The sequence below is a fragment of the Acipenser ruthenus genome, chromosome 23 (genome assembly GCF_902713425.1).
Source record: "Acipenser ruthenus chromosome 23, fAciRut3.2 maternal haplotype, whole genome shotgun sequence".
NCBI classification, from domain to species: domain Eukaryota; kingdom Metazoa; phylum Chordata; class Actinopteri; order Acipenseriformes; family Acipenseridae; genus Acipenser; species Acipenser ruthenus.
In genome coordinates, this window is record NC_081211.1 from 8,317,793 (window position 1) to 8,336,109 (window position 18,317).

Consider the following 18,317-nt stretch of genomic DNA (forward strand, 5'->3'; position numbering starts at 1 on the left):
TAATAGGTATGGACGCCCGTGTCAATTTATCATCGCAAATTCTGCAAGCTGAAGCCAACTAACTACTGGCAGAGCAGTCTACTCCAAACTCGCAGTCTCATTGGGCAGAACTTCTCAACACTGCAATCGGTGATTGGGCAGCTGTGTTCGCGGCAGTGCGGTTTGTAGCGCGCCTGTATGTAGCAAAGCTCGGACACTTACCAGCGCGTGGAAAGAGTGTGGGAAAGAAAACTGCGCAGTATTATTATAAAACAATATAAAGGTTTGCTTTTAGAAACGCTACAAAACCATCTTCCTGTAAAGCAGTATATTGTACCGAATAGAATGATGTGGAACCAGAGTGGTGAGTGAATTCTGTTTCCAAAGAATACATAACCAGTTTATTGCTTTGTGTAATTTATACGTGAACTAAAAGTGTGTTTCCGGATCGTCTACACGAAATAATGTACTGTGAGCACACGAGAGATGTATTATTACTTTTTAATAAAAAGGATATATCTGTCTGTCTGACCAATCTCACTATACATTAAGAGGGGGGGAGAATGTGTGTATGGCGGGACTCCAGCGTGGACTAGTAACTGAAAGTTAGTTGTGCATGGAAACCTAACTGATCAAGTTATATAGTTGAAGCTGCTATAGACAGTCGTACCGTTAACTTGTATTAAGAGAGAACGCCAATACACACGTGCATATATACATACAGGCGTGGTGTTATTTTGTAGTACGCGTTAAAAAGTGGTACCCCTTGCACTGCACTTGCCCTGGGCATGCGCAAATGATTTTAGCTGTAAACAAGGAAACGCCCATCTGAACGGGGTACGATGTACAGAGTTTGCCCTTAGTTTCATTTTAATATTTTCTTTTTTGCAATTGAGGAAATGTGTGTTATTAACTGACAAGCAACAAATTGGGTTATCTAAAATTGTAAGCCACGTTCTGACCCAACACAAGTTCACAAGAATAGACCTCGTCACACTAAGTCACATGCAACACACAGACAGTGTGACATAGGACAAGTAATTGATACAGAATCTTCCCAACAATTGTTTCTGAAGCGCAGACCATTCTACATATATTTTGGTATTGCTACTGTAGTATAAATATTTAACAGTTTTTTTTTTTAAACGCACAAATATTGGCGGCCTTGGTCGTAGGTAGTTGTGTGTAAATGAATTCAAACCTGACGTCCAAAATTGTCACAATACACGCCATCCCTATTGCGATTGCAACATGCTGGTGCTCGTTGTGCTGTATTTAAACTGGACTCTGTTGCAGGTTCTTTTGGTGAGTCTGCGATGGGAGGCGGCTACACCCAGTCTCCGGGCGGGTTTGGATCCCCGTCCGCCACACAGGGGGAGAAGAAGGGTGGGGTGAGTATCCAGTGAATGAGGTGTGTGTGAAGTGCAGGGGGTGGTGCTCAGCACAGCTTGTTCTTGTGGAAGCATTGGTCAGAGGACGCACTTGGAGGTCCATTACTGTAATACCAGTAGGGGGCGGATTTGGTTTGGCAATGGCTCATTTTCATACCAGTGATGATGACATCAGTGTGTGATTATGTGATCATGAAACAATTCACTTTTTGTTTACAGATTTGCCTCATTTCACTGATTATGTTCAGTTTGGCTTCAAATTCATTATTTGTTTTGGCTAGGGCCCTGCACTTCACAATTAGATGTGTATAGATGTTCTTTATTTAGCTAATAAACAGAAATGACTGCCACAATATATATATATATATATATATATATAATATATATATATATATATATATATATATATATATATATATATATATATATATATATATATATATATATAATGTCATGTCGCACATTAAATCAGAATTTAACAGGAATAAAAAATATCATTAAAAAAAGTTACAGTTGCCATTTTGGACCTATTAAAAGCCCACATTTATAATATCAAAAGTGGTGTTACAGAACATATACAGTTACACTTTGTGCACAAGGGTGAACCTGTCACATGAACATATGAGTTTCCCTTGGAACCAGGTCCTTCAATGGGGCTGATGGTAAATGACCTGTCTGTCCAAACAGTTTGTTCCAGGAGACTGTGTTTATTACCTAAGAGATATTGTTGAACCTAAATACGCTTTTTCCAGTAAATAACATTTTAAACCAAATAACTTACTACTTTATTGCCTTTAGGTTATCTAACTAAAAGAATGCTCAGTGATAAAAAAAAAGAGCTAAGGCACTTGGCTTTCCCAGTATGTTTAAAGCCTGTAACATGCCTCTTTGTTTTTTTATTTTATTTTATTTTTTTAACTAGTATTGCCCAGTGTCAGACCTGGGGTCAATTTTAATTTAAAATTGCAATTACAAAGCTATTGTTCAATTACGCTTAGTTACAATTGTGCTGCAATAATTGCAGTTTGATTACAATTACACTAAAGTAACAGAAATACACACATTAACATGTTTACACTGTTTATACTACCAAGCAGTAGTTGCAGGTACAAATACAGAAACATACGATAAAACGTTTTTTCAAACAAATGGGGTCACTAAAAGTGGTTGAATGCGAGAAGTTCGCTCAACATAAAACACAACGTGGAACTGGGAATTATTAACCCTTTCAGGACCAAGCGTTTTTCAGTAGGATGCTTCCTCAGGATCAGGTGTTTTTTTGATTGTATTTGACTCTTCCTATAAAAATTCACAGTAGCATCTTGGAAATTGTGTCCTTTTTTCAGAACACTCTGGGGAACATTACAAAGTATTTCAGAAACCATCCAAACTTTTCACTTTTTTTTTCAATACTTGTATAATTTAATTTTTTAAAAAGTATTTATGAAGTATTCTTTGCGATACATGTATAAAAAATGTTATTCTATGACCCGAGGGACCTTGCAATACTTCCTGAAAGTTTTGTTGAAAGATATTGATGTTTGGGCAAATTACAAGACATTGTTTCACCTGAGTGATTGCAATGACATAATACATGTTTATTCTCAGGGTCTTTATAAGCAGTAATGGACACTACTCTTATTTTCTCGAAATAAATAAAATAGCTATTCATTCCATTATTATCAGTAATAAGGAAACAAAACCTGATACATTTAGTTCATGAAATAGTGTCTGCTTATATCCACTTGTTTCTTTACATTTATAAATGTTGTAAAAACATATATATAAAAACACATGAGACAGAATAAATGTTCTAATATAGTAAGTCAAATACATCAGATTTACAGTGTTTCCTCTTTTTATTTTTTGGTTATTTACTCTAAACAAGTTCCTGTAATGTTTTGTTTCTGCTTTTGTCTCTGCTTGGCTGCTGTAAACTGTCTCCACCCTTTAGACACTAAATTCCCCTCTCAGTGGCGTCACACAATGAAAACTATCAGGAAGTGCACGTCAGTCTCTCCCCTATCTAGTGATATGTGTTTCAAGCCTTTGCTGGAAAGTACGGTGGCCCTATAAGTCATCAAAACAAAGTGCTTTTTTTAATCATGTTTACACGATCATGGTCCTAGAAGCCCACTTTAGTATGATTGTGTTAACATGACCCCTGTCCTTAAAGGGTTAAGCATGACAAGTTATGTAATTGAACTGTAATTCATCAATTACATTGTAATTACAAATACAATTGCGCAGGTACAGTTGTAATTGGCCTCAGGTCTGCCCCGTATTCATTAATAGTATGTACTGTTCTCTCCAGGCTGGAAAGGAGCAGCGATCTCGGCTGGAAGGGTTAGAGGCACATCTAGCATTTAAATAACACACGTGCTATACTAATATAGAGCACTGTATATGATCAATGAATCAACTGGAATATGAAGGTTAATTTTTTGTTTGTATGTTCAACTTGTTCAAGGTCAAGTGTGATGTGATTTAGTTTAACTATAAAGAGGAAGAGCATGAAAAAGGGCAGAGTGGAGCTTCCTTGTACTTTAACCTAGAGAGAGCACTGGTCTGTTGTGCTGTGTTACTGTGCGCACTGTGTTTCTAACACAAGTCGGTATCTTCCAGCTGCCCCAAATGTAACAGAACTTACTCCAGGGTGCGTCTTCTTAACAGGTGTGTGTGTGTGTTACTGTGCTTCCATTGTAGAGATCCCGAGCTCAGTCCATCGTCCCCTGCACAGTGGCGCAGGTGCTCTCTGTCTCCCAGACAGAGGACGTCTTCAAATTTGGAGAAGTGGAGCTGTCTCAGGTGAGAGCACACTCGCAACTTCAACGGGTGATAAAATAGCTTCTTGCCTCGTTAGCACAGGCGCTGTCCCTTAGCCATTCACTGCAGATTATTTAGTTTTCCAGATTTTTATTTCAATGCGTTAGACCTGTTTATCCAGCCACAGCACTATAAATTCACATCCTGTGCAGGAATACTCAAATACCACCAGCTACCTGTTGGTGACAATGGGAGTTCAATAGTATGCAGTAATGACTGCAGTACAGTAAAGTACCAAAATGCTGTTTATAGAGGGTAATTGAGCTATATACAGTAGGTAGCAGGACTGTGTGAAATGTATAAATTATATCTATGTTTGGGAAAGCCAGTTTCTCCCAACGTTATCGCAGATGCTGATGCATGTTTTCACTTCTCTCTTGGCAGGTGACCCTTGTGGGGATGATCCGCCATGCGGAGAAAGCACCCACCAACATCCAGTATAAACTGGATGACATGACCGCGCCGCCCATTGACGTCAGACAGTGGGTGGATACGGATGTAAGTACACACACAGGGGTATGAGTGCTGTATGTTTTAGCTTGGAGAATAAAAACCAACAACTGGAAATAATTGGTGGAGAGAGGAATTCTACCTTTTCCCCTTTTGTTTACATCCTTAACAGAAACACCTAGAAAAGCTCATATTTTCAATAATCATTAATCTGACGCAGACTTTGATTCTGTGAGTTATTGACACAAAAGGCATAATACTTATTTTACAATACCACAATCAAACTTGAACTAGAGAACAATAGAATACAGCAGTGCACAGAGAATGAAATACATGTCCCATGATTTCTACATTCTCCTTAAACTTAAACTGAACTGTGAAGCCGGCATCTGGAATGGTTTGTGATGAGCTAACAGCAACATGCGGGGTGGGGGTTACATAAACATACACTCCCCCCCTGCCCTGGGAGTGCTTACAATACTCAGAAATCCAGAGACTGCCAGACGTAATTCTAAACACTTCCTCGTTTTACTCGCCACAGACCCCTGCACAGAGGAAGACTGGTCTGACATACCAGCACATTTCACACATAGGGCAGCAGTGTGGAGTAGTGATTAGGGCTCTGGACTCTTGACCGGAGGGTTGTGGGTTCAATCCCAGGGGGACACTGCTGCTGTACCCTTGAGCAAGGTACTTTACCTAGATTGTTCCAGTAAAAACCCAACTGTATAAATGGGTAATTGTATGTAAAAATAATGTGATATCTTGTAACAATTGTAAGTCGCCCTGGATAAGGGCGTCTGCTAATAAATAAATAAATAATAATAATAATAACATACGCTACACTGACCGATCTTACCAGATCTGTTGAAATGCACATCTCAGGTTTGTTGAGATGTGCTAATACTGAAATGACAAGAGCCAGCTATCTGAGCAATGAATCTGAGTAAATTGTTCATGTACTGTATTTCACTGTGCGAGGGATCGCCACTCAGTCACAGTTTTCAACATTTCACTGTTTTATGTGCAAGTCAGATCAATAAAGAGAGTGCACGGTATTGGTATGTCTGCCACTTCTATCTGCCCAATGGGGCTTATAAATCAGCCTGGAGATCTTCAGTTCATTATATGCTGGAAGTGACAGACAACCACAGGATTGGGGAAACTTTCCCCTTTCAAACACCTGTTGTTTGTTTTTTAAATGTAAGCCAAATCTAATCCCAACGCCTGTCTTGTTTTGTAGGAAGGCGGTGGGGAAAATATTGTTGTGCCTCCAGGCAATTACGTTAAAGTGTCATGTCATCTCCGGTCTTTCCAGGTAAGGGACTGCTTGGATACACACATTTTATAAATACATGCTTTTTCACAGAACTATTTTTATTTTATTTATTTTTTAATCACAGAATTTGAGCCTCACAAATGAGAATTGAGAAAAAAACATCAGAGGTTCAGATGCTTTAGTTTTCTCATATATTGTACATTCAGTAGGATGTTTCTCTACTATTTAGAAGTTTTCAAAGTAAGGATGTACTTGGGTATTAATAAAGATACCCCCCCCACTTTGCAGAACAAGAAGAGTCTGGTTGCCTTTAATGTCAGGCCTCTGGAGGATATGAATGAGTTGACCTCTCACATGCTAGAAGTGGTTCACGCCCAGATGCTCCTCAATAAGCCGCAGCCTTTGGTAAGTACCATGTGACAAATCATGTATGACAAATCTACCAACCACAATTCCACTCCATCTTATCCTCTGTATAGCTGTCCTCCTGTGCTTCTCTAATCATTTGTTTAAACTGTTTTTTGGTTTAATAATTTGCTGTGCCAAAGACTGCAAGAGAAAATACATTCAACTCTGAAACACATATGATAAGCAATTCAATCTAAATTTACAACAGATGAAAAGCTGACATTATTATTATTATTATTATTATTATTATTATTATTATTATTATTATTTATTTCTTCGCAGACGCCCTTATCCAGGGCGACTTACAATTGCTACAAGATAACACATTATTTTTTTACATACAATTGCCCATTTATACAGTTGGGTTTTTACTGGAGCAATCTAGGTAAAGTACCTTGCTCAAGGGTACAGCAGCAGTGTTCCCCCACCTGGGATTGAACCCACGACCCTCCGGTCAAGAGTCCAGAGCCCTAACCACTACTCCACACGTTACCATATTTAATCTGTTTGTGTAGATCCTGTTGTAGTTTAAACGTTTGGGATTCTTTGTCACACATTCTGAGTGTGAGATCTGCACTCTGTGATATTAGGAGTGTAGTTGCTACTAATAGGTTCCTATGGGGACATGACTTTTAACCCTTTCAGGACCAAGCATTTTTCAGTGGGATGCTCCCCCAGGACCAGGCGCTTTTTGGCTGTAGTCGACTCTCTTCCTACAAAAATTCACTAAAAGTCAATCTTTTATAGTAGCATCTTGCAAATGGTGTCCTTTTTTTCGGAACACTGGAGAACATTATAAAGTACTTCAGAAGCCATACAAATGTTTCACTTTTTTTTTTAACGATATATTTTTTTTGTTTTGTTTTTTTAAGTAATTTTTATTATGTATTCTGCTTACAGATACATGTACAAAAACGCATTATTCTATGACCCGAGGGACCTTACAATACTTCCTGAAAGTTTTGTTGAAAAATAATGATATTTGGGCAAATTACAAGACACTGTTTCACCTGAGTGATTGCAATGATGTAATACACGTTTATTCTCAAGGTATGATATAGATCCTACCAAAGTTTTCGTACACTGTGTTGTATGTTCTTCGTGCGCTGCCATTGCTGGTAGTGTCACGGGAGCTGTTCAATGTGTTGATATGTAAATAAATCCTGTTCACCTGCGGGGCGTGTCAACTTCAACCTCCGTCTCGATCTCCTGCCTGTCACTCAGCAGTGAATGCAGCCACCCACACAGCAGACAGCTACTCCATCACAAGCATTAATACCCTGTATCTTTCTAAACAAGGGATAAGCAAAAAGCTGAATCTCTAAACAATAATTGTGTGAATATAGTAATTGTTGCAGCTGATACTGACAGCCCTGGTTAGTATTTTCTAAACAAATAAACCCTAAGTAAGCAAATAACATCGAAAAAACTTTACATAGTAAAAACAAAAAAAAAAATTGAGACGAACGTCACCCACTGTACAGCGAGAAAGCGAGTTGTGCTTATAATTGAAAAAAGTTGGAAATTCTTTCACTTCTGGAAAAGGTAATTACCATGATAAAATAGCACAAGATTTTAGAATTTTAAAGAGCACTGTGACTGATATTAAAAAGTCTGCCTCAGAGATTTAAAAGTTTGCTGTTTTTGATAGTAGGGGTGAGATTTTTGAGATCTGTTGTTGCTCGAGACAAGTACTTGAGCATTACAATTTCCGAGTACTCGAATCGAACGCTACTCTCCTCTACATACTGTACTAGTGTACATAAAACTCCCAAACATTATCACACAATCAAGTAACATATTAAGTAATAATATTATGTTTGCCGCCTTGTGCAGTTAATTGTATATGGTCAGGTATTACTAAATAACGTAAAGTATTCAAATTCACATATCCACACAGCTTTACATTGAATTGTAAAATGAGGTGCCTGGTCTACCTGTTTGAAGTGTGTCTCAGGGGTCCTTTACTTTAGTGCAGTAGTTCCAACATACAAATAAAAACTGTACTGAACATAAACGGCTGTTTGGTCCTAAATCTTACAGAACAATGTCAAGTGAAAAAAGTCTTCCACCTATGGGAAGATTGGGGAATGGGGTCCACGAGTCTGTGGTAATTGCAACTTTTTCTCCCTTTTGAAAGTTTTGTATGAACAGCTGCATCACGGTTTTCTTTAAGTTTTTCCAGCCTCGCTGTTATTGTTTTATGGGTCAGCACAGTATTGGGATAATCTTACATCGATTTCAAAACTTCTGCATTCACGATTCACACACACTGTCTTCATAGGGGATAACGTGATCACGCCCTGTTCGGCCAAATCTATAGCAAATGTTATGGGTGTTTTGCTTTTTGCCATCAGCAGCTCCATCCACAATTATTCTGAATGTTTTTATTTGAAACTGTGAAGCATTGAACTTGTGTTTTTGTGGTCCAGCAGTTTTGTTTGGCATAATTATTTACATAGTACGGTTTTCTCGTCCACCCCAGTGTCAATCTTTCTGTTGCACCAATTAGAAAAGCTACTTAGAGGTAATTGCCAAACCCCTTCCTTTTTATAATATCCGCCCTTACTGTGGCACTAGAGCAGTCTCGTACGCGACGGACTACTGATGATAAATTGCTAAAATTAATGCATAAAAAAAAAAAAAAATTGGTGACATTTGTCACGTGACTGGTTATACGTCTAGCATATTAAACGTTTTACCACTAATTTAGAATTTATACATTTAAACGTTTAAAATTCCCATCCCTACTCTGGTCCCACCGCAGTCGGATACACAACGGATTACTGTACCACAGTATTGTTCTGATTTAGTGTGAATACAGGTGTTGGTTGATATTTACTCCCACCACTAGATGGCACAGTGTCAAAGGGATGAGCAATGCTGTTTGATTTAGGTTATCATGCCTAACTATTAAACATGTAATGTGCTACATTTTGAAATGCTAAAAGAAACTATGTTTTTATCTTGAAGCCGTTGGTTCTTGTCAATGTTTCGTCATTTAATGTAGTAAGTTTCTTTGGTATGATTACAACTTTGTTTTTCTTTGTTTGGTAAAACTTATACTTTATACTTTATAAACTTATACTTTATTTATAAATCGTCAAAATAGTAGTGCTGGCATGAGCATAGTATTTTCATATTTGGATATCCATTCAAGATTCATTCATCTGCAAAACATTATCAAAGTCCTTACATTTAGTAATGTATTAAAGCAGAAAAATATCCCACAAAAAGGCACACTTGTGAATTAACTACAAAACAAAGTATCTTGTGTGTGTATATCAGGCAAAAACAGTACATAAAGTAGACATTTAATACATTCTGCCATTATTGTGTCTTCGCAATAAACAAAGTGCACATTTTCATGAAGTAATAACAACTTTTTAACTTGCATAAAAACTACAAATAAAATAAACGTGGAAAAGAGGGTGTTGCACAATGAAAAAAACTACATATTTACTCCTTGCGTTCCACATAATAATGAAAGAAATATAACATTGAACACTATGCAAGTGATTTCTTTTGCGAGTTATTATAGTGAAGTACCTGACGTGTATCGTACTGCAGACACAAACCAACCCCGATTGACTTGCTTCCCAAATCTGAAGCAGCACCGGCACCTTCACATGTACAGTATGTAGAGATCACTATTTGGCAGCTAGTGTTGCCTGAACTGTGTTTAAATGCCAATAATAACAGCAACAGTGGCAGTGTTGATCTTCTGTTTTTCATACATGTAGAAATAATCCCACACAGATATTTCTCCTTTTGCTCATTTAGAAACTGTTGCACAAATTCTGGCTGCTTGTTTTGATGCATATTTCTCATTCCTGCTAGCTCTGTCGTTTCTCATGTCCATGGACATTTTCTACGCCGTCAAATACATGTGATAGAAATGTTTGTTCGGATATTTGTCCCAGCGCTACAAAGTAGTGTCAGTTATGTACCAGCAAGGCGCTATTTATTTTTTATTTTCTTAAAGGCTTTAAAACTGCATAAAACAAACCTTTTCTGTTCAATTAATATACTGATTTTTTTCTTCAAATGTGATTAATTTGCCCATATCGTAAGTTTTGATAATTCACTGCTTTCATTAATTCAGGCTAGCCCATCCATGTTGGCAGTTAAATAGTACTATATTTTGTAGTGTAAAATGGCTTTTCACTCATTTACTATTTTCAGGATTGCACTGAACTAAAATAGTGAAATAAGGAGGGCGAATCTGTACTATAAATGTGAGATTTTCATGTAATGCAGTATTTATGGATATATATTTAATAAAATATTAGAGGTCTAACGGTTCATCGTATCGATGGAGTGTGGTACTTTCTTTACATGATATATCATTTATAGTGTTCTGCATTTCTGGTCACTTCACAAACGCTGTCACCTGATTTATGTTGGCCAATCAAAGTCTGATTATTGTGGCAGTTGCTGGGCATAGTAACTGCTAGCTTGATAAAAAATGAAATTGAAATAGTTACACGAATGTATGATATTTTTAGTGGATGAGGAATGGGGAGAAAACATAAGTCAGTTTATGAATATTCAAAAGAAAATGAAGTATACAAAAAGCAAAAATAGCAGAAGTGGGTCAGATGAGGCAGAGGATGCATAGCGCTGCAAATACTGCTGCATCGAGGTACATGTTTGCAGTGACAATAAAGGAATATACTGAAAAACAAGCGACACATTAAACTAAAATAAGAAAGTGAAAAGAGACCAGCAATCCATTTATCGGCTTTTACACACGCTTTAATAAAAACAGAGCGCAGAATGACTGTGTTAATGAGTTTGTCAGAGCGCTGTGCTTTGCTGGACAGCCACTGTTTATTGCAGAGGTATGTGTTGGTGAGTCTTATTTCCATTCCTGTATTGTGATACATGTTGTGTTGCGACCTGCACATCGTGATATGTAATTTTATCATGAGATTAGTAACGTTCCATTCCTACACAATATATGCTTTTTTAGTCTACTGTTTCTTCAGCCTGTATGCAGCCACAGTGACATCCTTCTCTTGTAACCCCTCAGATGGGTGACGGTGGCATGAATCGGAGCCTCAGCATGCCAGGAAGCACGGGGAGCGGATACTCGGGAGCTGAGGATGGTGGGATGAATGGCTTGACACCACAGCAGGGTCAGGTGAGCACAGGAGCTGCGTTACCCTTCACACAGGGATTCAAGCACACACTAGCCCTGCTGCTCCTAGTCCTGGCTTTCAAAACTACCTTCAGTTAAAGTATATTATTTAAATGAAGTTGAACATATTATTCCTCTCCTTATTGCTGCATGAACAACTCCTATAAGTAAACCTAGACTCAGGTGTGACTTATTAGTTATTTGCCTTCTGTTTTTGCCACTCACTTAAAGAACTATGGTAATTCAGCCAAGATGTTTTTGTCTTCAATCAAACATTTAATAAATATGTATGACTTAAATGTGAAATTTATTCTGCTGTGCACAAAGGTGATTCTGTGTATTTCAGGCTGTACGTGTTTTGCATGCTGCCTTTTTCTGTAATTTTGTTTTTATTTGCAGGTGTTGAATTTGATCAAGACGTGTAAAGAAGTGCAAGGGATAAGTATTCAGGACATCAAAATCAGGCTTAAGGGAATGAACGCCCTGGCCATCAAGTGAGTCCCCTATCCTTGTCATAATGTGATACAGCCCGCGACCCACAAACAAGCCTGTTTTATATACAGGGCGAGTCATAATTCACCCAATGTTGTTTTGCATTGTTTTAAATTCTACTGAAGTTATTGAACTCCTCTGCTGGCCCATCGTTGTCACTGAGTCTCTGTCGGACATTTCTCCTTTGCATATCATCCTCCGCATACCCTCCAGATTTTCTGGTGCTCTGTCTGGTCTTGTGTAATGGTGGCAGAGCCTGCGTCAACTGTGTCTCCAGATTCCTCAGGACCAGTGCTAGTTCTATAGAATAAGATACATTATCTGGAGTTGGCTGACCTGCCCAGGAATCTGAATTCATTCAATCCTGCAGCACTTCATCATCACTGCAAACACCATGGCAGTTATAATATTACAGATCTGAAAGAACAAATAAATAAATAACTACATATACAGATAGATAATTCAATGCATATATACATATACAGCTAGATCAATAAATACATACATATACAGAGATCAATAAATAACTACATGTACAGATAGATCATTCAATAAATACATACATACACAGATAGATCAATAAATAACTACATATACAGATAGATCATTCAATAAATACGTACATATACAGCTAGATCAATAAATACATACATATACAGCTAGATCAATAAATAACTACATACATATACAGCTAGATCAATAAATACATGCATATACAGATAGATCAATAAATAACTACATATACAGATAGATCATTCAATAAATACATACATATACAGATTTTGCAAAAAACTTTGCAAAGCTTGCAGTAGCTAAAAGGTCATGGTGAAACAAAATTCAACAACTGCAACAGCATGGGGTGCAACCGTGGATCAAGCCCTCGTATCAAGGGTAAACATGTTATCGCAAGTCTACCAAAAGCCATAATAGTAGTACAGTATTTCATGTTAGATTTTGAAATGTCACATTTTTCATTAAGTATATGGAGAACTACAAAGCGGTATGTAATTCAATATGTTAATGTAACACTGTTCAGCAGGTTTCATTTGACTTTATGAAGCAAAATGTTTTAATTCTATAGGAGGATGCAAAACTTTTGGCCATAGGTTCAAAACAACCTGCCTATCGCAAGCGGTGTAAGTCAAATCAAATCAAATTATTTATAAAGTGCCATTCACTCCAAAGGCATCTCAAGGTGCTGTACAGAAACAATAATTCAGTCAAATACAATCCAAAAAATACAATATACAGGAAAACAATGTTTAAAAAGACAGTAGAGGCACACTAGGATAGAAAGCCCAATGTATAGAAGTAACACTTAAGTCTCGATTTTAAAAGCTGTAACAGTCTCAGCCTCTCTAACAAAGGTTGGAAGGGCATTCCATAGCTGTGGTGCTCTGTGTGTGTGAGAAAGCCCTTCCACCTGTTTTAATTGTACTCACCCTCGGGACAATCTAGAGACCTGCGTCCTGTGATCTCAGTGAATGACTGGGTGCATACGGGGTGACACAACACCTGCGTCCTGTGATCTCAGTGAATGACTGTGTGCATACGGTGTGACTCTCGGAACACCTGCGTCCTGTGATCTCAGTGAATGACTGGGTGCATACGGGGTGACACTCACAACACTTGCGTCCTGTGATCTCAGTGAATGACTGGGTATATACGGGGTGACACTCAGAACACCTGCGTCCTGTGATCTCAGTGAATGACTGGGTGCATACGGGGTGACACTCACAACACCTGCGTCCTGTGATCTCAGTGAATGACTGGGTACATACTGGGTGACACTCAGAACACCTGCGTCCTGTGATCTCAGTGAATGACTGGGTGCATACGGGGTGACACTCAGAACACCTGCGTCCTGTGATCTCAGTGAATGACTGGGTGCATACGGGGTGACACTCACAACACCTGCGTCCTGTGATCTCAGTGAATGACTGGGTACATACTGGGTGACACTCAGAACACTTGCGTCCTGTGATCTCAGTGAATGACTGGGTGCATACGGGGTGACACTCGCAACACCTGCGTCCTGTGACCTCAGTGAATGACTGGGTACATACTGGGTGACACTCACAACACCTGCGTCCTGTGATCTCAGTGAATGACTGGGTACATACTGGGTGACACTCAGAACACCTACGTCCTGTGATCTCAGTGAATGACTGGATGCATACGGGGTGACACTCTGAACACCTGCGTCCTGTGATCTCAGTGAATGACTGGGTACATACGGGGTGACACTCTGAACACCTGCGTCCTGTGATCTCAGTGAATGACTGGGTACATACGGGGTGACACTCAGAACACCTGCATCCTGTGATCTCAGTGAATGACTGGGTGCATACGGGGTGAGGAACTCTTGTAAACAAACGGGTGCCAGGCCATTCTGGGTTTTATAGGTTAGCAGCAGAATCTTCAAATCAATTCTAAACTCCACCGGCAGCCAATGTAAAGAAGCTAGAACAGGGGTAATGTGTTCCCTTCTCCTAGTTTTAGTTGGGATCCTAGCGGCGGTGTTTTGGATAAACTGGAGTCAAAATAACACACTTTTTGGGATTCCAGAGAAGAGAAGATACAGTAATCAAGTCTGGATGATACATGTGCATGCAGAAGTCTCTCAGCATGACGTGGGAATTGTGTCATTTTTGCAATATTTTGCAAATGAAACTTGATAGTAACTTCTCTAATATGTTTCTCAAATTCTCAAGTTTTGTATTTCTGATCTAAGACCTGAAGAGAAGGTACTAAGCTCATGCTCTTGTAATACCACATGATTTATTTGTTTTTTGGAACCCACTAGCATAACCTTTGTATTTTCTGAGTCATCCAGCATTTAATATCTGCTAGACAAGCCGTAAGCAGCCCGCCAGCACAAGTATATCCTGGCTTTACAGACAAATAAAGCTGTGTGTCGTCCACATAACAATGGTAATTCACTCCATGTCTATGGATAACGTCACCCAGAGGAAGCATATATAGTGAGAACAACAATGGACCCAGGTTAGAGCCCTGTGGGACCCGATATAGGACATCAGACATCAGATATGTCCTCCCCATAAGAGACAAACTGGAATCTGTCTGCAAGATAGCACTTAAACCACGCAAGAACAGTGTCAGCTAGTCCCACAGTGTATTCAAGGCATAAATAAAGAGACATGTCTAGCAGTTTAAAAAGGGCTGGAAGTTTGGTTCAGTTAGAACATGGCCGATAGCAGCTACACAAAGACCACTAGAGGAATCAAACATCGCCGATGGAGGCTGTAAAGGGAGTAATAAACTTCATAAATTCACGAGACAAACCTTTTGACTAAAAGGGCATTGATAAAGACGAGTCGAAATATTTGTCATTACATGTATTGTGTTTTTAGTATTTCTGAGTTTTGAAACATTGATGGCTGGTTTTGTTAACCCAGATCAGCACTCCGCTTGGACTACCTTACCTAAGGTAACATTAGGTAGTCCAAGGTAAGTGCTAATTGACATCTGTTAAACCAGCTGTAAGTATTTTATATTGTGCTTAGTCAAAGTAATTGGGCAGATGGCTGTTAAGTGATTTATCAATTCAAATTCAGCTTTCCACGTAGGGAATCACTGCTACAGTTTTAAAATACAACTTTATTGTATTGTACCTTTATTTTTATCTTTTGTACACTGGAAGACCTTGAAATAACAAGACCTATAATTTTGACTAAATGATCAACACCAACTAAATGATCTTTTTCTCCTTTTATTTTGAACGCAGGCAGGCTGTGGAGTTTCTCGGTAATGAAGGGCACATTTATTCCACTGTGGACGAGGACCACTACAGATCAACAGAGTCGGAGAACTGAGAAACGAGGAGGAATCCACTCCTGTTAGTGTTGCCCGAACATTTTCTTTTTCGACGCTTCGAAGAACTGAAGGGCCATCCACTTGGCATCTGCATTTGTAATAGAGTCGTGTGAACGAAAAACTGATAAGACGTGTATTGGTTTATTTCGGTTAATTCCTGCTTTTAAAAGCATCTGTTTTATATCCTGAATAAAGAGGAACCCTACAGTCTTACTGGAACACTTCTTTTTAAAGATGCTTACAAATATTAAACAATACACCCCCCCTCTCCCAAATGAGTATCTTGTACGAGCACTTAAATACAATATCCCATTGCAATAAATAACACTGGTGGCATTTTAGTTATACTTCAGTTTTGGCTGACAGTCTTGTCGTATTCGTTTTCTATTTGGGACTCTTCTTTTGATCCCCAAAGCAGTGCAAATAAAAGCTGTCATTTGCAGTACTGGTACATAAAAGGTTGTGTGGTTCTGAATCGGATTAGTATCTATTTCATAAACGGCGTCTGTGACTATTGAGTCAAAGCTGACTTTCCCATAATGACGCAGGGGAGAGAGATCCAGAGATGAGCGTTTTAGATTTGTATATGTGTTTCCTCAGACCTCAATACTTACAAATAGTGAACCTCCACATCTATCCATGAAGCATGCTGTGAACCCCAGTTCCTCAGCACTTTCAGGGTGTTATTCCCTCGTTGTAAATCCCCTTATCCCTGTGACTAGGAAGGGGAGTTAGGGTTAGGGTGGTGGTAATGAAACCAACGAAGAGGAAAATTTGAATTGTTTTAGTGCTCAATAAGGCATGACTTACTGAAGTCATAAAGACTTCTAGCAGTTGGTGTAGTTGCTCACATTTGACATTTAAATTAACTATACCATGTGGCTTTTTTTTTTTTTTTGATTGGGGAAGTCACCCTAATAGATGTAGGATATACAATATTTGTTTTTGTACATGGTGATAATCAGTTAATAAATGGCAATTGTATACGATGCCTTTCTTTGGTCTATTTGTTCTATTCATCTCTAAGTGATTCTATATATTTTAATTGTTCATTTATGATCTTTTCAGTACACCTGGATTCAGTCTTATTGTTTATTTAGTAGACAATATTTGTTTATTTAGTAGACGTCTTTATCCAAGGCGACTTACAGAGACTCGGGTGTGTGAACTATGCATCAGCTGCAAAGTCACTTACAATTACGTCTCACCCGAAAGACGGAGCACAAGGAGGTTAAGTGACTTGCTCAGGGTCACACAATGAGTCAGTGGCTGAGCTGGGATTTGAACCGGGGACCTTCTGGTTACAAGCCCTTTTCTTTAACCACTGGACCACACAGCCTCCTTATTGCTGTTTCAGTGCCAATGACAAGAGCCTCCTTCATTTTGCAGACCTCATGTTCCTAAAAGATCAGGATTGCAGCCATGCATAATAAAACTACTGTATTAAACACAGAATATGGATAATAAAGCTTGCCACGGGTATTCTTAAGAGCATTAATCTGGGATATATGGAGGAACCGATCGGTGTGTATACCAAACCTACGTTGTTACACGTGCATCCAGTAGATCTAGACCACGTGACCATTCTACTAACTTTGTGTTTACAGCAGTGGCGAGGGATGTATGTTGCTTCCCTGTTACCCATTTTGTACTTCCATTAACGACATCGGTCTCAAATGTAGAAACACATGTTATAGCAAACGTGTTTTCATTTTAAAACAGGATATCTGGTACTACTCAAGGTTAAAGAAAGTTCTCATAGTCTATGCCTTGTTTTCAGGATATATGTTACACTTGCGCTTCCTGGGTCATTTCAACTCAGTGCCTAAGCATGGCCCTGGCTGAAAGCATGTGAATCAATAGGGGAAGCAGCTGATTGGTTAATGACAGGACAAGTTCCCATCCAGGTGAAATGACCAAGCTAGTGCAGCACTAACTGAAAGCATAGCCTGCAAAATGACATGCATTTAACCATAGTACCAGATGGCATGTTTAAAATGAGAAATCCTGTAACGTGTTTCAAAGCTAGCGGCCTGTATAATGAATGAAGATGCGCAACAGGTGAGAGAATTATTTTGTTGGCTAAAATTAAATTAGTAATTTAGTCAGCCTCATAAAAGTTCAGCCCTGTTTAAAATGTAACTGTGTTTTATATTATTGCTGTTCATTAAAAGTGCAAAAAATATGTCATTGTTGGGGAAAGAGAAAAGGCTTCATCTAAAAATAAACCCCATGACTGGTGTTCGTATGGTAAGCTTATGACCATGTGACCTGTGTTCATGTGGTAAGCTTATGACCACATCACCTGTGTTCGTATGGTAAGCTTCCCATGTGGTAGTGCTTATATTGATCCGTCCTGTTTCTGTGTTCTTCACACAATGAGTTGCTTCAACCCTGGGACCATTTGAGTCCCAATTCTCTGTGAATTTCTTGGGTGCTCTTGATGTCCTGCACAAAATCATGTTGGTAACAAGATCTCTAAAGCTGCTGAATAGATTTATTTCAAGCTGCA

At 38.7% G+C, this 18,317-nt stretch overlaps 1 protein-coding gene across 1 annotated transcript; it reads left to right on the forward strand.

The window, feature by feature from the left end:
- Positions 1 to 77: 77 nt before the first annotated feature.
- LOC131699735 (replication protein A 32 kDa subunit-A-like) lies at positions 78 to 16,794 on the forward strand. The gene is made up of 9 exons (XM_058997697.1): positions 78 to 343; positions 1,276 to 1,370; positions 4,077 to 4,178; positions 4,581 to 4,694; positions 5,890 to 5,964; positions 6,214 to 6,330; positions 11,369 to 11,479; positions 11,876 to 11,970; positions 15,717 to 16,794. Exons 1-9 carry the CDS (start codon positions 325 to 327, stop codon positions 15,802 to 15,804), a joined length of 816 nt encoding a protein of 271 aa, XP_058853680.1. The 5' UTR covers positions 78 to 324; the 3' UTR covers positions 15,805 to 16,794.
- Positions 16,795 to 18,317: the final 1,523 nt, after the last annotated feature.